The following is a 24,151-nucleotide window of genomic DNA, read 5'->3' on the forward strand; positions in this document are numbered from 1 at the left end:
GCTTAACGACTGAGCCACCCAGGCGCCCTAGATTAAAAATTTTTTGAGGATTTACTTGTTGGTATAATACCTGTAAAGTTCATTAATATGGTGTGGGGTTTTGTTTTTTTTTTTTAAGTTTACAAGAGTTTCTGTAAGCCAATTAAAGATCAGATTTCAACCCAGGAACGACCAAAATTATTCAGGGATTTTAAGTTTGTGAATGTATACCATACAAACAAAAACATCCTATAATTGTATCACATTCATTAAGTACTTGTCCAAATAGAGATTCCCAGATGTATTCCTAAAGACTCCAATTTTACTCATCCTCACTGGAAAACAGTATCTTCCTCCTAACAAAGTTTTTGTTGCTAGCTTTATTAAAAATGTTAGTTTCTTTTTACCTAAATGTGAATGTGTATGTTTGACAGCATTACAATAAAATGAAATGCATACTAGACAAAAAGTCAAACAAATATATCATTAACTCAGCCACTTACTATCCATGAGTCATTTAAATTCTATGAATTCTATTTTCTTAACTGGAAAACAAGATAATGATGACTGCTTCTCTTACAATTACTGGGGACTTAAAAAAGATAAAGTATGTGGAGCTAATCTAAAAAAGGCACAAAATAGCATTAGAATTTATGTATTATTTTGTGTATGCCCTTTAACAGCAAATTTTTGAGATTAGGGCCACATTCTGCTCTAATCTTTCACCCCACCCATCCCTAACTAGCAGGTAGCACAATGGTAGGCCATAGTAGACACTCAATAAAATTAATGTTAAGATTTTAATTGATGACATTAAGCTGATGATATAATTTATTTTTCAATTATTTCCTCCTTCATTAAAGTTCTCTATCTTCTCTGTCTGATACCTTCTCTAGTTCTCTGTCTCCTCTGTCTGATATCAAGTAAAATCTATATTTTAAAAAGGTAAAAATGATTTTTTAATGCTTGAAATATATCACCATGATTTTTTTCCATGGGCAACTAATTACCTTTTCTCCAGGAACAGCTTGACCAGGGGAAAATCCTGGATCTCCTTTGGTGCCCTAGATAAAACAATTATAAAACCCTTGGTGAAGCATAAATTACATATAGTATATCACACTTCTTCAGTTGAATGCATCATCAGATAATATATATATGTATATATATATTACATGGTATTAAATAAAATTATTTTAAATCGAGATGGTCATGCCTTATTTGCTTTTTTATTGTACATTTTTATTAGTCTTATTTTTAAATGCTAAGAAGATTGTCAGACATAGATGATTTTTAAAATCTAATAAAGTTATGCTACTATTGAAACATCTTTCCTTAAGGGACCTATATAAAGGCTTCATTAACAACCATTTTTGTGACGTATTCAGTTATAACTCCTATTTTAGCATTGGAAAACTAGTTACTTTTAGTAAAAGAAATCTGCTTATAATTCTTAAAATTTTATGATATCATTCCAAGTTTAAATATTTTCCAAAATCTTGCAAGGTACATGCATTACTTTTGCAATACAGAAAAAATAAATCAAAAAAATACCTCTAATTGCCAAAATAGATATAAAAATAGTTACTTTTCATACTCTGGGAATCATATTTTACATTTCAAGAGAAATATGACACTAGGTTTCAACCAAATTTTTTTGCACAATATTAAAGTAATCTTTCTTATTATGCATACTGGCAAACTATCTCTTTTTCTACTTCCCATCTCATAAAATTAAGAGGCCACAATTGAAACTCTTTATAATTCCAATTATGATTTCATTACCATTCTCAACTAGTAATAATTTCCATTCCTAAAGAGTTCTAAATGCTATTTTCATACTATAAGAAATAATCATGTGTTCTTTCACAAATTCAGGGATGCTTGAAGCAAAGAAAATTTTTAAGGAAAGGTTCTTTTCCAGGTTGACCTCTTCCCTTCCATAGCTATCCCCACTTCTATCACTAAGGCTACAATTTTAGACCATTAATTACAAAATTATAGGACCTGAGAAACAGCTTTAGTGATATCTCAATATTTAAGAATTCAATCCATTCTCCAAAAAAAAAAAAAAGTAATATAGTTAGAATTTATAAGAGATATTAGAGCTTATCTAGTAAAACACATTCTATAGATAAAGAAGCAATGAGGTCCAGAAAGGTTAAATGATTTGATTAAAATTGCTTAGAAAAGTACTGGCAAACCAGGTCAATTTTCCTTCTCATATCACAGTGTCTATTAAATAAAAATCTTATTTATTTGTTTTAATATATTTCAGTCTTTTATTATAAAACCTAGCCAATTGATTTGAGGCAATACTTACAAAGAATTTTAAAAGAAGTTAAGAAATGATAGCCTTTGAGAATTTTAAATATAATATAATTCTTTGTGGTCAATGTTTTTACTTATAAATACCACATTAAAAATTCTTATTTTTAGGTTCTTTCTGAATTTTCTATTATCTGTCTATTTTCTTATTATCATCAATATTTTAACATTTCATCTTCATTAGAAAAAAAACCTGAGAAGGTGGAGAAAAGTAATCAATTGATCAATAAAAATCAGATTTAAAGACAGAGCTTTTTCTTATTCATAAGCTTTATGTATCTGGGCAACATATTTAAAGAAATACATGCCAGATCTCTTTTATTCCCACACAAATGTGCATGAGATAATTGATCAACTTGTTCTACAACCATAATTCTAGTCAACATGAAGGGAATGCTCTTAACTTGGCCAGTCGTGGGTTGGGATCCTCCATAGTATAAAATGCATGAGCAGAAATTATTGAACATGCCAACTTTACCTAAAACATCAAAGAAGTAGGACATATTTCTCTGCATTAAAGAATACTCCAAAATTTCTTACTTTCTCCCTCATTTTGTATTAATTCTATGACTCCCAACACACTTTTAGTCATACTTGATTGGCTTTTCAAATCCCTTTGGAATTAAAAGTAAATGTTTATAAATTAATTAATCAAAATTGATCTTGAATTTCAATATTGACTTCTACATGACTTTTGTTAAAGGAGCTATATATCCTTTTGAGTGTAAGAGGAAAAGGAAGTTGCCTACCCATTATTACTCAAAGAATTTTCAAAGTCCCACCTATTCTACTGTTCTGCTATATAGCCTAAAATCCTCATTATCAGGGCGCCTGGGTGGCTTAGTCAGTTAAGCACCTACCTTTGGCTCAGGTCATGATCCCAGGGTCCTGGGATCGATCCCCATGTCAGGCTCCCTGCTCAGTAGGAGCATGCTTCTCCCTCTCCTCCCAGCTTGTGTTCTCTCTCACTCTCTGTCACTCTCTCTCTCTCTCAAATAAATAAAATCTTTAAAAAATAAATAAATAAATAAATAAATAAATAAATAAATAAATAAAATAAAATCCTTATTATCAGCACAGCTCTTTTAGACTATTATTGGATCTCCGAGGGCCCTCTGTCTAGGGGGGAAAACTCCCTAAGTACTAGCCCCATTAACATGTTAGAAAAGATTTATCAGATTAGAGCCCATTCAATATAATGGAAAGAACATTGGGATTTAGAGTGAAAACACTGAACAAATCATTTAATCTCTCTAAATTTGAGATTTCTCCTCTGTAAAATGGAAATAAGAATAATAATACCTGCCTAGTTTAGCTTGTAAGATATAGGTAAAATTCTCTATAGAGTATAAAAATGTAAGTATTAAAAATAACAGGACTAAAGACAATCATTAAAATCAATTTTACAATTATTGCCATCTTAAAAAGCAAAGAACACAATTCTTGAATGAATTATTGATGGAGCAACAAAATTTAAATGAAAAAAATTTGGAATTAAAGACTCAAATATGGATAAGCTAAATTGGGAGAGTCTCATAAAAGAAACACAAAGTGACATGATCTTGAGGTAACATCACTTGAATATTCTTCATTTAACATTACTAATAACTATATAAGCTCCATAATATCAATTTTAAGCATTACATAATATTCTCTAACCAACACTTCCTATCTTTTTAGCTCACTCTCTTAAGCACTCACAACTTTAACAATTATTTGACCTACTGTAACTGCTAATATGTGATCCCACCACATTTTCACTGTCTCATCCCCATGTGGCCTGACTTCCAATCTTTAAGCAGCCTAAATACCAAGGTCTGACATTATAATCACCTCCCGACATACATAAATGGCACCATTTCTTCTTTCTCCCTCTGTCTTATAAGCTTACCTGGCAATTATTAAATCTAAACTTACCCCTACTCTGTTCCATCCCCTAGCAGCTAAATGTGACTAAGAGAAAACAGTCATACTGACAAATTTCACTTTAAATTCATGACTTTTTACATTAATTGGTTGTGTTTTGTTTTGTTTTCTGGTGTGTCTAATAATTACCTTAGTCAATTCACTTTCCCAGTTTCATAGATAATTATAACTCTCTCTCTTCACTCTGAGTGGGTGATCTTGCTTTTAACATTCACAACCTGTCACAACCAAATCCACTACCCCACCTAAATCTGTTCCAAAATACTCTGCCTTCTAACCAAACCCACCATTCTCTCTCATCAGGACATCATCAATACACTGTCTTCCCTACATTATTTTAATTTTTATTTATTTCCAGGATAATTGGTATCACCAAGTAAACACACTGTAATTTCTCCAATCTTAAAAAAACAACTTTTCTTGAGCTACACCTCCCTTCTCTGCTCCATTACACTATTTCCCTGTTAGAGCAAAACTCCTAGAAACTTGTCTATATTAATGAAGAGACTTCTTCCATTCTCTCTTGGACTTAGTTCACTCAGGCTATTGTCCCTACCCTACCTTACTGTCATTCTTTCTCAGTTTCCTTTGATAGTTCCTCTTCTTCTTCCTAATATACTAAACTGTGGGGTACCCCAAGACTTGGTCCTTGGACACTTCTACGTCTATATTTATCTGTAGGTTAAGACAAGATACATAAAACAACTATTTGAATGCACAGGAGAACAATCGAAAAGAAGGACACACTGGAGGGGATTCAACTCTTGCAAGAAAAGAACCACACTTGGTACATACACATTTATACAACTTTTCTTCTAAGGACCCTCCACAGTCTGCATGGAAGGATTAGAATTCCAGCAGAAAACCACAGATGTTTTGGCTAATTGTGTCAGAGGACAGATTGTGAGACTACCTGAATAACTGTAAATTGAGGGGGGAAATCCAAGAAAGGAAGGAAGGAAGGAAAGAAGGAAGAAAGGGAGGGAGGAAGGAAGGAAAAAGAGAGAGAGAGAAAGAAAAAAGAAAGAAAGAAAGAAAAGAAAAGAGGAGAACTTCCCCCCAAAATCTGGATAAAGACTCTCTTCAATTCTTGGCTGATACTAAATGTGGTTGCATGAGACAGATTCCAAAGAGTTCACCAAAAAGCAACAACCAGAAGGCTAAAATAATTGAATATAAATTTCAGCTGCTGACCACCACAGGAGAAATAGTTTGAGTCACATCATTTTAAGGGACATGGTAAATGCCTTAGTAATCACCTTTCCATTGAAATTCAGGAAGGGCTATACTTTAGAAGTAAATATGATATCCTTGGACTAACACTAACAGTATAAGCAAAACTGAAAGAAATCTGTCCCTTAAAGTTTAAGTACAAGTTTAAGGTGATGAGTCAGTTATTTAATTGCCTATAGAACAAAAAAAATCAGTGATTATCAAAGGATTTCAAAGAAAGATAACAGAATCTAAAGTTCTTCCACACATCACCCATAATATCCAGTACATAATCAAATTTTTCTAGACATACAAAGAAAATAAAATCTGACCTGAGTTAAGATAAAAGTGGTCTATAGAAACAGACCTCAGAAGGACCCAGATATTGGAATTAGCAGTCAAGGATTTTAAATTAACTATTATATATATGTTCAAAGATGTAAGGTAAATGATCATCATAATTAGTGAGCACAGAAATATCAGCAGACAAGTGAAAACTATACAAAAAACACAATAGAATCCTAGAACTGATAATATAGTATCTGAAATGAAAAATTTTCTGGATGAGATTAACAATATATTAGAGAAGGCAGAAATTAAGTTTAGTAAACTTAAGAAGAGACCCATAGAAGTTAACTAATCTGAAGTAAAGAGAAAAAAGTGCAAAAATGAGCAAAGCTCTAGTGACCTATAGGACAACATTAAGTAGTCTAACATACATGTAAATGGAGTCCCAGAAGGAAAAGAGAGAATGAATGGGACAGAAAGATTATTTGAAAAAATAATGACCAAAAATATCCCCAATTCATTAAACATAGACCAAAAACTTACAGATCCAAGACATTCAGTGAACTCCAAACAAGAAATATCTAAGGGAAACTACCCCTATGTATATCATCGTCAAACTGCTAAATGCCAGAAAAAGAGAAATATCTCAATAGCACCTGTGAAAAATGACACACTACACAAGAGAAATAACAATGTGACTAATGACTAACTTCTTATCAGAAACAGTGGAGATTACAAGATAAGAACCACAAGCATCTTTAAAGTTCTGGAAGAAAAACACTCTCAACCAAGATTTTTGTACTGTATAAAAATATACTTCAAAGAACATAGATTAAAAAAAAAAGGGGGTAAATAAAAACCAAGAGAATCCATCACCAGCAGAATTGCACCCCAAGAAATACTAAAGGAACTTCTTTTAGCTAAAGGGAAGTGATACCAACTAGAAATTCAGCCTATAGGAAGAAATGAAGAGCCCTGGAAATGAAAATAAATGAGGAAATATAAATGATTCCCTTGTTTGTTTCTTCTCTTAATTTCTTTAAAGACTGATCACTTAATACAAAAATTACTACACTGTATTTTAGAGTTTATAATGACATAGATATAAAATAAATGACAACAAAACACAAAGGATAAGGACAGTGCATAAATATAATCATAAGGGTCTTATATTTTAAATGAACTGCTACCATATTAACTCTAGTAAACTAGAATGAGTTAAGAATGCATATTGTAATCTCTAGAGCAACCATTAACATCAATCAATCAGAGGTATAGCCGAAATGCCAATAGAGAAACTATGTGGACTATTAGAGAATATTTTATTAACCCAAAAGAAGGCAGAAAAGGAGGAATAAGGACCAAAAAACACAAGAGATAAATGGAAAAGAAATGACAATGTAGGCTGAGACCAAATCATACCAATAATTACACAAATATAAATGGACTTAACATTCCAATTAAAAATCAGAGATTATCAGACCAGATAAACAGTGAGATCTAATATGTATTGTCTATAAGAGATGTATTTTAAATATAGAAAGGGAAAGGGAAAGAAAAATATATACCAGTCAAACACTAATCATAAAAAAGCCGGTGTGGCTCTTACTATCAGACAAACTAGACTTCAAGAAAAGGAGTACCACTGGAGATAAGGAGAGACACTTGATAATGATAGAAAGGATCAATTCATTAAAAAGACACAGCAATCCTTAAACATGTATGCACAACACAGAGCTGCAAAGTAAATGAACCTAACACTGACTAAATACTTCCTAAACACTAAACAGAGAAATAGACAAATCCAAATCGTAGTTGGCTGTTTTAACACACCTGTCTCAATAATTAATGGAATGACTATATTTTTTTAAAAATCCAGTAAGGATAGAGAAAATTTGATCACCATCAACCACCTTAATCTAACTGGTATTTATTGACTACTACAACCAAAAACTACAAAGTACACAATCTTTTAAACTTTGCAGCAAGGAAGGGAGTGGCATGATACAAAGTGCTGAAAGAAAAAAATCTGCAGCCAAGAATACTCTATCCAGCAAGGCTGTCATTCGGAACAGAAAGAGAGATAAAGAGTTTCTTAGATGAACAAAACCTAAAGGAGTTCATGACCGCTAAACCAGCCCTACAAGAAATGTTAAAGGGGACTCTTTGGGTGGAAAGGAAAGACCATAAATAAGAGTATGAAAATAAGTATATCTGTAAAAATCAGTCAAGGGATTCAAAAAATAAAAGGATGTGATGTATGACACCATATATCTAAAATGTGCTGGGAAGAGAAGAGGAGTAAAGAATGAGTTCAAACGGAAGTGACCACCAACTTAATATAGACTGCTATATGCATAAGATGTTATATAAGAACCTAATGATAACCACAAATCAAAAACCAGTAATAGATATGCAAAGAATAAGGAGAAAGGAATCCAAGTATGTCACTAAAGAAAATGAGCAAACCATGAAAGAGAGCCGGATAAGAAAAGATCAAAGAAAAACTACAAAAACAAGCACTAAAAAAGTAACAAAATGGCAATAAGTATGAATCTATCAATAATTACTTTAAATGGGAATGGACTAAATACTCCAATCAAAAGACACAGAGTGACAGAGTGGATAAAAAAAAAAAAACGCATCTATATACTACCTACAGGAGACTCCTTTCAGCTCTAAAGATACCAGCAAATTGAAAGTGAGAGGATGGAGAGACATTTATCATGCAAATGCACATCATTAAAAAAGAGCCAGAGCAGCAATACTTATATAGGACAAAATACACTTTAAAACAAAGATTGTAACAAGAGACAAAAAAAGACACTATATAATCATAAAGGAAACAATTCAACAAGAAGATATAACAATTGTAAATATTTATGCACCCAACATAATAAACATAAAGAAACTAATCAGTAGTAATACAATAATAGTAGGGCACTTTAACACCCCACTTAAATCAATGGACAGATCATCCAAAAAGAAAATCAACAAGGAAAGAGTGACTTTGAATGACACACTGGATCAAATGGATTTAACAGATATATCCAGAAAACTCCACCCTAAAATGGCAGAATACACATTCTTTTCAAATGCACATGGAACATTCTCCAGAATAGATCACATATTAGATCACAAAACAAGTCTCAACAAATTCAAAAAGATCAGTCTTACAATACATCTTTTCTGGCCACAATGTTATGAAACTAGAAATTACTGTAAGAAAAAATATGGAAAGAGCACAAATACATGGAGATTAAACAACATGCTATTAAACAATAAGTCAAGCAAGAAATTAGAGAAAAAATAAAAAACTACATGGAAGTAAATGAAAATGAAAATATACAGTTCCAAAATATTTGAGATGTAGCAAAAACGGTTCTAAGAGGGAAGTTTATAGCAATATAGACCTACCACAAGAAGCAAGAAAAATCTCAATTAACAACCTAAACTTACACCTCACAGAGCTAGAAAAAGAACAACAAACAAAACACAAAACCAGCAAAAGGAAGGAAATAAAGATTAGAGCAGATATAAATGATATAGAAACTAAAAAAATAATAGAACAGATTAATGAAACCAGGAGCTGGTTCTTTGAAAAGATCAACAAAATTGATAAACCTCTAGCCAGACCAAAAACAAAAAGAAAGAAAGAAAGAGAGAGAGAGAGAAAGGACTCAAAATCACAAATGAGAGAGGAGAAATAACAGCCAACATCACAGAAATACAAACAATTGTAAGAGAATATTATCAAAAATTATAGGTGGACAATTGGACAACCTAGAAGAAATGGATAAGTTCCTAGGAACATATAACCTACCAAAACTTCCCAAAGTGGAAAAGAAAATTTGAACAGACCAATTACCAGCAATGAAATTAAATCAGTATCAAAAAACTCCCAACAAACAAAAGTCCAGAACAGATGGTTTCACAGGCGAATTCTACCAAACATTTAAAGAAGAATTAATACCTATTCTTCTCAAATTATTCCAAAAAATAGAAGGGCAAGAAAAACTTCCAAGTTCATTCTATGAGCCCAGCATTACTGGAATACCAAACCAGATAAAGATACCACCAAAAGAGAGAGAGAGAGAACTATGTGCCAATATCTCTGATGAACATAGATGCAAAAATCCTCAACAAAATATTAGCAAATAAAATCCAACAATACATTTTAAAAATTACCACAGTGAAGTGGGATTTAGTCCCAAGATGCAAGGTAGTTTAATATTTGCAAACCAATCAACGTGATACATCACATCAACAAGAGAAAGAAGAACATATGTTCATTTCAATAGATGCAGAAAAAACATTTGATAAAGTATAACATCCATTCATGATAAAAACCCTCAACAAAGTAGGTTTAGAGGGAACATACCTTAACATAATAAAGGTATGTTTGAAAAACCCACAGCAAACATCATACTCAATGGGGAAAAACTGAGAGCTTTTCCCCTAAGATCAGGAACAAGACAAAGATGTCCACTGTCATAACTTTTATTCAACATAGTATTGGAAGTCTTAGCCACAGCAATTAAACAACAAAAATAAAGAAAAGGCATCAATTGGTAAGGGGGAAGTAAAACTTCCATTATTTACAGATGACATGATACTATACATAGAAAACTCTAAAGACTCCACCAAAAAACTACTAGAACTGATAATTCAGTAAAATTGCTGGATACAAAATCGATGCACAGAAATCTGTTGCATTTCTATACACTAATAATGAAGCAGCAGAAAGATAAATTAAGGAATCAATCCCATTTACAACTGCAACAAAAATAATAAAATACTTAGGAATAAATTTAACCAAAGAGGTGAAAGAGCTGTACTCTGAAAACTATAAAACATTGATGAAAGAAATTGAAGATGACACAAACAAATGGAAAGACATTCTATGCTGGTGGATTAAAAGAACAAATATTGTTAAAATGTCTATACTACCCAAAGCAATCTACAGATTTAATGCAATCACTATCAAAACACCAACAGTATTTTTCACAGAACTAAAAGAAAGAATCGTAAAATTTGTATGGAACCACAAAAGACCCTGAATAACCAAAGCAATCTTGAAAAAGAAAAACAAAACTGTAGTTATCACAATTCCAGACCTCAAGTAAGTTATACTACAAATCTGTAGTAATCAAATTAGTACAGTACTAACACAAAAATAGATGGATCAATGGGACAGAATAGAAATCCCAGAAATAAACCCACAATTATATGGTCAAATAATCTTCAACAAATCAGGAAAGAATATCCAATGGGAAAAAGATAGTTTCTTCATCAAATGGTATTGGGAAAACTGGACAGCTACCTGCAAAAGAATGAAACAGGACCGCTTTCTTAGATTATACACAAAAATAAATTCATAATGGATTAAAGAGTTAAATATGAGACCCAAAACCATAAAAATCCTAGAAAAGAGCACATGCAGTCATTTCTCTGACATCGGCCATAGCAGTATTTTTCTAGATATGTTTCCTGAGGCAAGGGAAACAAAAGCAAAAATACACTATTGAGACTACATTAAAAGAAAAATCTTCTGCACAGCAAAGGAAACAATCAACAAAACTAAACAACACCCTACTGAAGGGGAGAAGATATTTGCAAATGACATATCTGATAAAGGGTTAGTATCCAAAATATATGAAGAAGTTAAAAACTCAACACCCAGAAACCAAATTATCCAACTAAAAAATGGGCAGGAGACATGAACAGACATTTCTCCAAAGAAGACATATAGATGGCCAGCAGACACATGAAAAGATGCTCAACATCATTCAGCATCAGGAAAATGCAAATCAAAACTACAATGAGCTATCACCTCTCACCTGTCAAAATGACTAAAATTGAAAACACAAGAAATTAAGTGTTGGTGAGGATGTGGAGAAAAAAGAACCCTCATGCAATGTTGGGAATGCAAACTGGTGCAGCCACTCTGGAAACCGAATGGAAGTTCATCAAAAGTTAAAAATAGAACTACTCTCTGATCCAGTAATTGCACTACAAGGTGTTTACACCCAAAATACAGAAATACTAATTCAAAAAGATACATGCACCCTGATGTTTACTGTGGCATTATTTATAATAGCCAAATAATAGAAGTAGCCCAAGTGTCCATCGATAGATGAATAGATAAAGAAGATGTGGAGTGTGTGTGTGTATGTATATATATAAAACATATAATGAAATATTATTCAGTCATAAAAAGAATGAAATCTTGCCATTTGCAACAACATGGATGAAGGTAGAGTATAATGCTAAGCAAAATAAGTCAGTCAGAGAAAGACAAATACCATATGACGCCACACATGTATGGAATTTAAGAATCAAAACAAATGAGCAACAGAAAAGAAAGGAAAGGAAAGGAAAAGAGAAGAATGAAAAGGAAAAAGAGAAAGCAAGAATCAGAATCTTAACTATAGAGAACAAACTGATGGTTAGTGATGGGGGGTGGGACGGGGAGGAATGGGTGAAATAGGTGATGGGGATTAAAGAGTACACTTCTCATGATGAGCACTGAGTAATATACAGAATTGTTGAATCATTATATTGTACACTGAAATTAATATAACACTGTTTACTATACTGCCCCTTATCCCTGCCTGCATTTCTTCTGACAATCCTTCATTAATGTCAGCAAAAAAGGCCATCAGCATGTTGACATTAACCTAATAGGTAGACAGATATATGACCAAAGCCCTGATTGGCATGACTCAGCACACCCTGATTGCTTAAGATAGTTCTGCAAAAGAGTTCATAAAAACCCCTAAACTTAGAAACTCCCAGGGCAACTCTCTCAGGTCTCCTCCCTCTCGGGGAGCTTTGTACTATTGCTCAATAAACTTCTATTTGCTGCCCACCAATCTTAGTCTGGTCTACCTCTTCATTCTTGGAAGCGACATGACCAAGAACCATGGGCACAAAGGTGGAGAAATCCTGCCAACACAAGGTCCTACATAATCCGGCTCTGGCTATCTCTCCGACCTATCTTCCAGGATTTATCTCATTCAGTTTATCCTCAAAACTGCCAAGCAGCCTCCTGCCTCAAGGCCTTTGGATTTACTGGGTTATTTTCATTGTTCTGCAACCCTTTCCTCATCAGGATTGCAAAAATGGTAATTTTAAATTCTAACATGCTTTCCTCTTTTCCTAGCTTTTTCTATAAACTACCCTTCATCAACTATTTGGTTGTCCTGAGCTTAAATTCTATAAAAAAAACCAAGATAGTTTTATAAGAAAACTTTTATTCCTTCCCCTTATTTTTCTTCTATTTATCATTTTTCAAAATAATGATACTGTGGTATAATAAAAATATGTATTTGGTCTTTGTTCCTGGCTTCTGGTACAGAGCTCCTAAAACCCTTGGAATTTCCTGAGTCATACAAGTGTCTTTTGTTATTCATAACAATCCCCTTTAACCACATCTAAGCTTATGCTAATGAGGTGACTCACGGTGGTACCCATAGATAGCTTCAGGATGGAGGCTAGTCACCAGAAAGGCAAACAAGTGGCTAGAGGGTGGGAACTTAGGAGGAGCGGGGAGGGTAAGAGACTGAATTACACAAAATTTTGAACAAAGAGATTCCAAGAGCTTCCAGGTTGGTGAACACACTGATGTGCCCGGAAGGTGGCACACCTGGAGAGGGCGTGGAAGTTCCATACCCTGCCCTATATGCATCTCTTCCATTTAGCTATTCCTGAGCTGTATTCTTTATAATAATCTTGGAAATTATAAAATTTATAAAATTATAAAAATCTTGGAAACCTGTTTTCCTGAGTTTGTGAGCTGTTCTAGCGCAGTATTAAACCTGAGGGAGTGGGGGGCTGTGGGAACCCTTGAATTGGTAGTCAGCCAGACAGAAACATAAGCAGCCTGGACAACTCCTCTATGGCTGTCGTCTCAAGTATAGACAGTCCTGTAGGACTAAGCCTTTAAGTCTGTGGAGTTTGACACTAACTCAGAGTTGAATACCCAGTTGGTGTGAGAGAATTTGATAATTTCAGAGATGTAATTCCTCAGCATTCTCTAAAGGTGACCAGAGAGGGTTTGTCTGTCTGTTTGTATTTAGCATCGTTATAACTCATGGATTTAGAACTACTTGATGGGATTCAATCCACTGCAATTATTATCCTTAATGATGTTCAAAATCACATCACTCTTTGGCTAGTGGAAGTCTTTCAAACTGGCTCCAGGATTCCTTCTGACATAACCCTCATAATCTTTGATACCCAGAAGGTAGCATTTTTAACACATTTAAGTCATATTTTAACTGAAAACACAAGCACAGAATCAAAAGAAAGGATCATATTATTTTTTCTGGTCCTTTATAAGATGATCCCTATGTTGACCAGAATAACAGAAGCACCTTGGTCTTCAACATTTTAAAATACTTTATATTTTCAAAATGCTGGACTGAACATTTTTCATAGCAATTTGATTCAGCAAAAATTCTTAGAATGGGTCAGCATCTATGCTCAATACATTTATTTATTCACATGTAAAGAAAATGGGACTTCTAGTTTAGAAGACATGGGGACTTTGGGTCAAAACCAGGAACAGAAATAGCACTAAGATTATTCTTTGGAATTCAGTATTAAGTATTATTAATAACATTTAATTTAATATTACTAATGGGACAATGTTATTGTAGTTTATTAAGGTTAGATGATTCATATAACTGGATTAAACTTGGATTTTTTATTTTATTGGAAAAGATTTTTTTAATCTAATTTAATTTTAAAACACTTTTTGAGTAGAGTTGATATACTATGTTACATTAGTCTCAGATGTACAGTATAATGATTCAACATCTTTATACATCATGCCATGCTTACCACAAGTGTAACTACCATCTGTCACCATATAATGTTATTATAATATCACTGACTGTATTCCCTATGCTGTGCCTTTTATTCACATGACTTACTCATTCCATTACTGGAAGCCTATATCTCCCACTCCCCTTCACCCATTTTGCCCATCCCTCTTCCCTTTGGCAATCATCACTTTGCTCTCTGTATTTATTGGTCAGATTCTGCTTTTTGTTTATTCAAACAAAATTTTTTTTTAGATTCCACATGTGAGTGAAATCATATGGTATTTGTCTTTCTCAATAACTGGATCAAATTTGAAGGAACTATTGGCCTTGACTAAAGTAATATAAACTGTGAATGTTTATGGGAAGGTTTTAAGTTTCCTTTAAGAGGTGTTTTTAGGAAAGGAACCATCTTGACCACAAATAGATTGCCTGGACTAGAATTATAAGTATATGGTAGGCTGAAGATATAAACTCTGCATTCATTACTCAGGTTTAAAGATCTACTGCATAACTAATCATGTGTTTAATTAATAGTAATAAAAATATTCATCACTCTGCAAATAAAGTTCATTAAGTAGATAAATATGATAAACTGTGAACCAAGATGGCATTTGCTGACAAGGAAAAAAAAAGCTATTCTCGCTAGTAAATAAGAAATGGAATTTACTTTCTTCTATTTTTTTGTGAAAGCAATTTATCTATGTAAAAACACTCTCCAACATGATCATTCCCTCCACAAATAATTTAAAGGGAGAGAATATGAAACCTAATCAAGCTCAAAACAGCCTGTATCCAAAGTTTTGGTAAAATCCCTAGTGTACTCCTTTATTTTTTATCACTTTCTTTTATTCAAGTATATTTTATACACAGTGAAATGCTCTGATTTTAAGTGTTATCGTTTGATGAGTTTTGACAAATGAATATACCCATACACCATACTCCTATCAATATATAAAATATTGACATCACCCTAGAAAGTTCCTAAGGGCCCCTTCTCAGTCAGCCTCCATTCCCAGAGAAACTACTATTGTGATCTTTTCCACTATAGGTTTGTTTTGCGGGTTCTGGATGCTCATACACAATGTATTCTCATGTGTTTTGCTTCTTTCATTCGGCACAACGTTTTTGAGACTCATTCATGTTGCTGCATGTCAGTATTTAGCTCCTTTTTACTGTTGAGTAGCATAGTATGAATAAACTAAGATTGGTCTATCCATTCTCCTATTGTTAGAAACTTGGGTTGTTTCTAGTTTTTGACTTTTGTAAATAAAGCTGCTATGAAATTCCAGTTAAGTCTTTTCAGACATACTATTTCCTTTTTTCTTGGGTAAATACTTAGGAATATAATTTGTGAGTCATAGGGTAGGTTATGTGCAACTTTATAAGAAACTGCCAAACTATATTCTTGGTCCTTGTACCACTTTATACTCCCTCTAGCAGTGTGTATGAGTTTCAGATGCCCTAGCTCCTCACCAACATTTAGTGTTTATAGACTTTTTAATTTTAGCCAATCTAGTGATTTTGAAGTGGTAATTAATTCTGACCATATTTGCATTTCCCCTGTGACTAATAATGTCAAGCAGTTTTTTTCTGATACTTATTGTCCATATTGGAATTTACTTTCTTGTGATTTTTCTTAGAAGGACATTATTTCTACAATTAGTCTCCTGATTTCAGCTAATGATTTTAGTTAATGAGCTCAATAGTCTTTATTTTGAATCATACTAGTGTTACTAATGCTGAAAAAAAATTGCTATGGCCACTAAAATTTTGTGTGACACTTCATTCCATTATTTAACAATTTAACAACATAGTTCTCAAGGACTAGAGATCAGTTTCACTCTTTATGCAGTTTATCTTTATATGTTATTATCAGTATCCACAGAATAAGCTGGAATGTTGGAATAGACATGTTTTGTTACTATTGTTAAATGAATGCATAAAGTCTTTAAATTCCATTAGGTTACCGCACCCCCCTTCCTCCTTCAGGTAGTGTTTTATAAATTAATTACTCACTATTTTGAGAGACAACCTGGTGTTAGGAAGAGAGTAAGACAGATTCACTTCTTTTTTTTTTAAGATTTTATTTATTTATTTGACAAAGAGAGACACAGCGAGAGAGGGAACACAAGCAGGGGGGTAGTGGGAGAAGGAGTAGCAGGCTTTCCGCGGAGCAGGGACCCCGATGCGGGGCTGGATCCCAGGACCCTGGGATCATGACCTGAACCGCAGGCAGATGCTTAACAACTGAGCCACCCAGGCGCCCCAAGACAGATTCACTTCTGAATATAACTCTACCAGTTACAAGTTGTGTTACCTTTGTTAAGTACTTAGCTCTCTAGGTATGTTTTCTTCTGTGCAAAGCAGAAGGTAATAAAGCCTACTCTGAATAGTACTTTTAATTGAAATGAACCTGAATGAGATGCCAGACATAAAATAATTGTCAGATATTAGAAGCTTAATAAGTACCAGTTCTTCTCTTATGATACCAGTGCCTTATTACTAATATTAACTCAGCTTTTTGGTTCAGTTTTACATTTATTGAGTGCCCAACACATGCTGGGCACTGGGCTAGACACAAATGCAAAAATGAATAAGTTCTGGCCCCTGCATTCAAACAACTAAGAGTCTATTAAGAAAGACCAACACATAAGTGAGAACTCATTTTGTCTGAAGAGAGATGAGAACTACCAAGATCAGTTTACATTTCCTATCCTTTATGATAAATACCAATTTTATTGTAAAAACAAAACAGAAAATAAAATGGATTAGTTTTTGCATCAATTTAGAATATTTTAGCAAAATAAGCTTTATTCTTATAAATTTTAAAATAGCCTTATAAGTAGAACATATTTATATACTGTCTTAAGGTATTTTCATTAGTAAGATTCACAAGACTTATTTTTTTTTATTTACCAAATAAGAAGTGTGGTACTTTTAGCAAGTCACATTTCTAATTTGCCTAGTTGCCTCATAAGTAGCTCCTTCAAGAAAAGAAAAATAACATTTTCTTAAGTGTCAACTATATACAAGCATTCTACCAGATGCTTTGTGTGCTTTAAATCATTTTAACTTATAAAGGTACCTTTTCATTCTAACGATTTTTATAAGATGCATTAATCCAAATATGTTTGTATAGAGATTCCATTACATGTTGCCATTTCCTATTTCAGTTAAAACTTTCTAAACTGCGATTGCCTTAATTTGCTCTTTCCATAGATTCAGGTAGCCTCCTTTTGAAGTGGACAGATTATTTCTTTGTGCAAGAAACAAGATGACTTTTTATACAATTTTCTTAGAGGCCAACAATTCTACCTCTTATTCTTGCTAAATAATAACGGAGAAAAGAAAAATATTTAGGATTGTCTTTATACTTTAAAATTTCTTAACTTAGAAGAAATCTTTACTCCCTAAAGGAAAACAAATCCTATGACTGCATGTCAAAATTTATCATCAAGACCTTGCACTCTGCCTTTTTTTTGCATTATCTTGAAAAAAAATTATAGGAGGATTATAAAGTTTGAATGTTCTATTGATCTTGATTAATCTAAAGTGCATGGTAAATATCTAGGAAAGTTTTCAATAAAACCACACCCTACAAGCTTTTTGGATGCATTAAGACACAGTGGTAATTTTTAACACCTGTCACAAATCTAACGTCCTCTGCAAATATGTGCAATTAAAACAAATCATGGTCAGTTTTGCCTATTTTGGACATAGTTGTCAAATTATTAAGTTAAATATAAATTAAAGACTAATATTCCAGTTTATAAGATTAAGTCCTCAAGACTTAATTAGTTGCTTACAAATTAAAAGTAGGGCTTTTTAAAAGTCCCTCATATATGGTTACATAAAAATACTTTATTGGTGAATAGTTATAAATAGTCAAAATATATCCACACTACTAAATATAATATTAAAACTTGAGATTCAGAGATGCCTGGGTGGCTTAGTTGGTTAAGCATCTGCCTTCAGCTCAGGTCATGATCCCAGGGTCCCAGGATGGAGTCCCATATCAGGCTCTCTGCTCAGCAGGGAGTCTGCCTCTCCTCTCCCTGTGTTCTTACTCTCTTGCTCTCTCTCTCAAATAAATAAATAAAATCTTAATAAAAAATTGTCTGTCTTTTCTCTCATTATTACACATCTAGTTGATAGAATTGCAAAAGCAACAAGAGAAAAACAACTTGTTCTGTACAAGGAAACTGCCATAAGACTATCAGCAGATTTTTCAGCAGAAGCTTTGCAGGCCAGAAGAAAGAGGCATAATATATCCAAACTACTCAAAGGGAAAAAAAACAACCAAGAATACTCTACTGGTAAGATTATCATTCAGAACTGAAGGAGAGATAAAGAGTTTTCCAGACAAGCAAAAGCTAAAGGAGTTCATCACTACTAAACTGGCCTTATAAGAAATGTTAAAAGGACTTCTTTAAGCTGAAAAGAAAGAGCATTAATTAATAACAAGAAAAAATATGAAAGTATAAATCTCACTGGTAAAAGTAAATATATAGAAAGGAGTGGATTATTATAAAACTTCTATGCAGGTTAAAAGACAAAGGTAGTAAAAATAACTATAATGGTGAGTTAAGGGACACATGAAATAAAGAGATGTAAAATGTCACATCAAAAAAATAAGATGTGGGAGGGAGTAAAAATGTAGACTTTTAGAATTTGACCAAATTTCAGTTGCTATCAACTTCAAAAAGACTGTTTTATATACATATATATAAAATATATGTGTGTGTGTGTATGTATATGTTACATGTGAGCCTCACATTAACCAAAAAGCAAAATCCTATGCTAGACATACAAAAGACAGTAAGAATGGAATCTAAGCACAATACTAAATAAAGTCATAAAAACACAATGGAAGAGAGCAAGAGAAGAAGGAACAGAGAGTCACTACAAAAACAGAAAACAATTAACAATAGGCAACAAGTACATACCTATCAGTAATTACTTTAAATGTAAATGGATTTAATACTCCAATCAAAAGACACAGAGTAGCTGAATGTTTAAATAAACAAGACCTATCTATATTCTGCCTACAAGAGACTTACTTCAGATATAAAAACCACACAAAACCTAAAGGCAAAGGGATGGAAAAAGAAGTTCCATGCAGATGGAAACCAGAAGAAAGCTGGGGAGCTATACTTACATCAAACAAAATAGACTAAAACAAAGACTATAATAAAAGACAAAGATGGACATTACATAATGATAAAGGGGTCAATCTAACAAAAGGATATACATTTGTAAGTCTTTATGTACCCAACATAGGAGCACTCAAATATATAAAATAAATAATAACAGACCTAGGAGAGTTTAATATCCCATTTCATCAATGGATAGATCATTCATATGAAAAATCAATACGGAAACAATGGCCTTGCCTTTAATGACACATTAGACCAGATGGACTAAATAGATACATACAAAACATTCTATCCAAAAGCAGCACAACATATATTCTTCTCAGTGCACATGGAACATTCTCTAGCATAGATTATGTATGTTAGGTCACTAATCAGGTCTCAATAAGTTTAAGACTGAAATCATATCAAGCATTTTTTCTGACCACAATGATATGAAACTAAAAATCAATTAGAAGAAGAAAACTGAAAAATCACAATAATATGGAGATTAAACAATGTGCTACTGAATAACCAATGTATTAATGAAGAAATCAAAGGAGAAATAAAAAAAATACCATGAAAATGGAAATACAACTTACCAAAATCTTTGGGATGTAGCAAAGAGGAAAGTTCATAGTGATATAAGCCTACCCCAAAAAGCAAGAAAAATCTCAAACAATCTAACTTTATACTTCAAGGAACTTGGGGGGAAAAAAAAGATAAATGAACTAAGAGCTGGTTCTTTGAAAAGATAAAGTTGACAAACTTTTAGCTAGACTAACTCAGAAAAAATAGGATTCAAATAAAAAAAAAAAGATTTACAACGGATACCACAGAAATAAAAAAGGATCATAAGAGACTACTATGAACAATTATATACAAACAAGTTGGCCAACCAAGAAGAAATGGATAAGTTCCTAGAAACACAATCTTTTAAGACTGAATAATGAAGAAATAAAAATTTGAATAGGTTGATTACTAGTAAGGACATTAAAGCAGTAATCGAAAACCTCCCAACAAACAAGAGTCTAGGAGCTACAGCTTCATTGGTGAATTTTAACAAATATTTAAAGAAGAGTTAATGTCAATGCTTCTCAAACTCTTCCAAAAAACAGAAGAGGAGAGAATGCTTCCTAACTTATTTTACAAGGATACCACAAAAAAAGAAAACTACAGGCCAATATCCCTGATAAACATAAATGCAAAATCCTCAACAAAATAGTAGCTAACTAAATTCAACAATAGATTAAAAGGATCATCAAGTGGGATTTATTCCAAGGATGCAGAAATGGTTTGACATCATCTGCAAATCAATCAAAAGGATACACCACATTAACAAAATGAAGGATAAAAATCATAGATCATCTCAATAGATGCAGAAAAAGCATTTGACAAAATTCAACATCCATTTATGATAAAAACTCTCAACAAAATGGGTACAGAGGGAATGTACCTCAACATAATCAAGGCCATAAATGACAGCCCACAGCTAACATCATACTAGATGGTAAAAAGCTAAGTCTTTCCTCTAAGATCAGGAACAAGGTAAGGATGCTCACTCCTACTACTTTTATTCAATATAGTATTAGAAGTCCTCACCATGGTAATTAGGCAAGAAAAAGAAATAAAATGAATCCAAATTGGAAGGGAAGAAGTAAAACCATCACTATTTGAAGATGACACGATAGCATCTATAGGAAACCCTAAAGACTCCACTGGAAAGCTGTTAGAACTAATAAATTCAGTAAAGTTGCAGGGTAAAAAATTAACATACAAAAATCTATTGCATTTCTATATACTAACAAAGAACTATCAGAGATTTTTTAAAAATCTCATTTATAATTGCATCAAAAAGAATAAAACCTAGGAATAAATTTAACCAAGGAGGTAAAAGACTTGTATGCTAAAAACTGTAAGACATTAGCAAAAGAAATTGAAGACACAAATAAATATAAGACATTCTGTGCTAATGGAGTGGAAGAATTAATATTAAAATGTCCATATTACCCAAAGCAATCTATAGACTCAATGCAATCCCTGTCAAAATTCCCATGGCACATTTCAAAAAGACAGAACAAATAATCCTCAAATGTGTATGGAACCACAAAAGACCATGAATAGCCAAAGCAATTTGAGAAGAACAACAAAGCTAGAGGCTTCATGCTCCCTGATTTCAAACTATATTACAAAGCTATAATAATGAAAACAATATGGTACTCACTTAAAAAGAGCCACAGAGATTAATGGAACAGAATAAAGAGCCCAGAAATAAACCCATGTATATATGGCCAATTAACTTACAACAAAAGAGGCAAGAATATACAATGGGGAAAGGACAGTTTCTTTAATAAATGGTGTTGGGAAAACTGGACAGCCATATGCAAAAGAACGAAATTAGACTGTTCTCTTACACTATACATAAAAATAAACTCAAAATGAGTTAAAGACTTTAAGACCTGAAACCATAAAACTCCTAGTAGAAAACATAGGCAGTAAGCTCCTTGATATCATTCTTGGCAATTTTTTTTTTAGATCTGACTCCAAAAGTGAAGGCAACAAAAGCAAAAATAAACAAGTAGGAATACAGCAAATTGAAAAGCTTCAGCAAAGGAAATCATCATAAAAATGAAAGGCAACTTACTGAATTGGAGAAAATATTTGCAAATTATATATCCAAACTCATACAACTCAACATCAAAACAAAACAATTGATTAATAAATGGGCAGAGGATCAGAATAGGCATTTTTTCCAAGAAATACAGATGGCAAACAGGCACATGAAAAAGTACTCAATATCACTAGTCATCAGAGAAATGCAAATCAGGACCACAATGACTTATCACTTCACACCTGTTGGAATGGCTATTATCAAAAAGACAAGAAATAACTAGTGTTAGTGAAGACTGGTAAAGATGTGGAGAACAGGGAACCCAAATGCCCTGTTGGAAGGAATGTAAATTGGTACAACCACTATGGAAAACAGTATGGAGTTTCATCAAAAAATTAAAAATAACAAACTTCCAGTTATAAGATAAATAACTGAAGGAGATGAAAAATATAGCATAGGGAATATAGTCAATAATATAAAATAAAAAGTGATCAGAACTACCATATGATTCAACAATTCTACTTCTGGACATTTTATCAGAAAAAAAACAAAAACACTAATTCATCAAGATATATGCACCCCTGTGTTCATTGCAGCATTATTTACAATAGTAAAGATATGAAAAGAATCGGGGCGCCTGGGTGGCTCAGTCGTTAAGCGTCTGCCTTCGGCTCAGGTCATGATCCCAGGGTCCTGGGATCGAGCCCCGCATCGGGCTCCCTGCTCTGCGGGAAGCCTGCTCTCCCTCTCCCGCTCCCCCTGCTTGTGTTCCTCCTCTCTCTGTATCTCTCTCTGTCAAATAAATAAAATCTTTAAAAAAAAAAAAGATATGAAAAGAATCTAAGTGTCCATCAATGATTGAACAGACAAAGAAGATGTGGTGTAAACACACACACACACACACACACAATGGAATACTACTCAGCCATTAAAAAAAATGAAATCTTGGGCGCCTGGGTGGCTCAGATGGTTAAGCGTCTGCCTTCGGCTCAGGTCATGATCCCAGGGTCCTGGGATCGAGTCCCACATCGGGCTCCCGGCTCAGCGGGGAGCCTGCTTCTCCCTCTGACCCTCTCCCCTCTCATGCTGTTTCTCTCTTGCTCGCTCTCCAAAAAATAAATAAAATCTTTAAAAAAATAAAAATAAAAAAAAAATAAAAAATAAAAAATGAAATCTTGCCATTTGTGACAACATGGATGGACCTTGAGGGCATTAGGCTAAGCGAAATAAGCCAGACAGAGAAATATAAATATTGTATGATCTCACTTATATGTGGAATCTAAAAAACAAAACAGGTGAACAAATAAAACAAAATTTACATATTCAGTGAACAGAGTAGTGGTTGCAGGGACGGAAGAGGGGTACACACTTCCAGTTGTGAAATAAATAGGTCATGGGGATATGATGTGTGGCATGGTGATTACAGTCAATGGTACTGCATGCATATTTGAAGGCTGCCAGGAAAGTGGATCATGAAAATTTTCATCATAAGAAAGAAAATTTTTTGTAATTTTTTATGGTGATGGATGGTGGCTGGACTTACTGTGGTGATTATCTGCAGTATGTACAAGTGTCGAATCATTATGTTATACAGTTGAAGCTAGTATAATGTTTATGTCAACTATATCTCAATTTTAAAAAAAGTTAAGGACCTTCTTTAATAATGTGAGGGAAATAATATGATACTCACTAGTCATCACTCACCTTTGGACCTGGCAATCCAGGTAACCCAGGATTTCCATGTGGCCCTGGTATGCCCTGCAAATAGTAAAAAGGTCAGATCACTCTTAGAACAGATCTAGATACAAATAATAGACAGTGTTTATTGCAACGTTCAGATAAAT

General features: G+C 33.2%; 1 protein-coding gene across 1 annotated transcript in view; it reads right to left on the reverse strand.

Moving 5' to 3' along the window:
* The window catches only part of COL24A1 (collagen type XXIV alpha 1 chain), a 358,042-nt gene that overhangs the window by 286,147 nt on the left and 47,744 nt on the right, over positions 1–24,151 (reverse strand). The window contains exons 5-6 of the mRNA XM_081817091.1: positions 24,012–24,065; positions 990–1,043 (exon numbers count right to left, since the gene is read on the reverse strand). Coding sequence (XP_081673217.1) covers positions 990–1,043; positions 24,012–24,065 — 108 coding nt within the window. The remainder of the gene's footprint in view (positions 1–989; positions 1,044–24,011; positions 24,066–24,151) is intronic.

The sequence above is a fragment of the Leptonychotes weddellii genome, chromosome 4, assembly GCF_054177405.1.
Source record: "Leptonychotes weddellii isolate Sample4059 chromosome 4, ASM5417740v2, whole genome shotgun sequence".
NCBI lineage: Eukaryota > Metazoa > Chordata > Mammalia > Carnivora > Phocidae > Leptonychotes > Leptonychotes weddellii.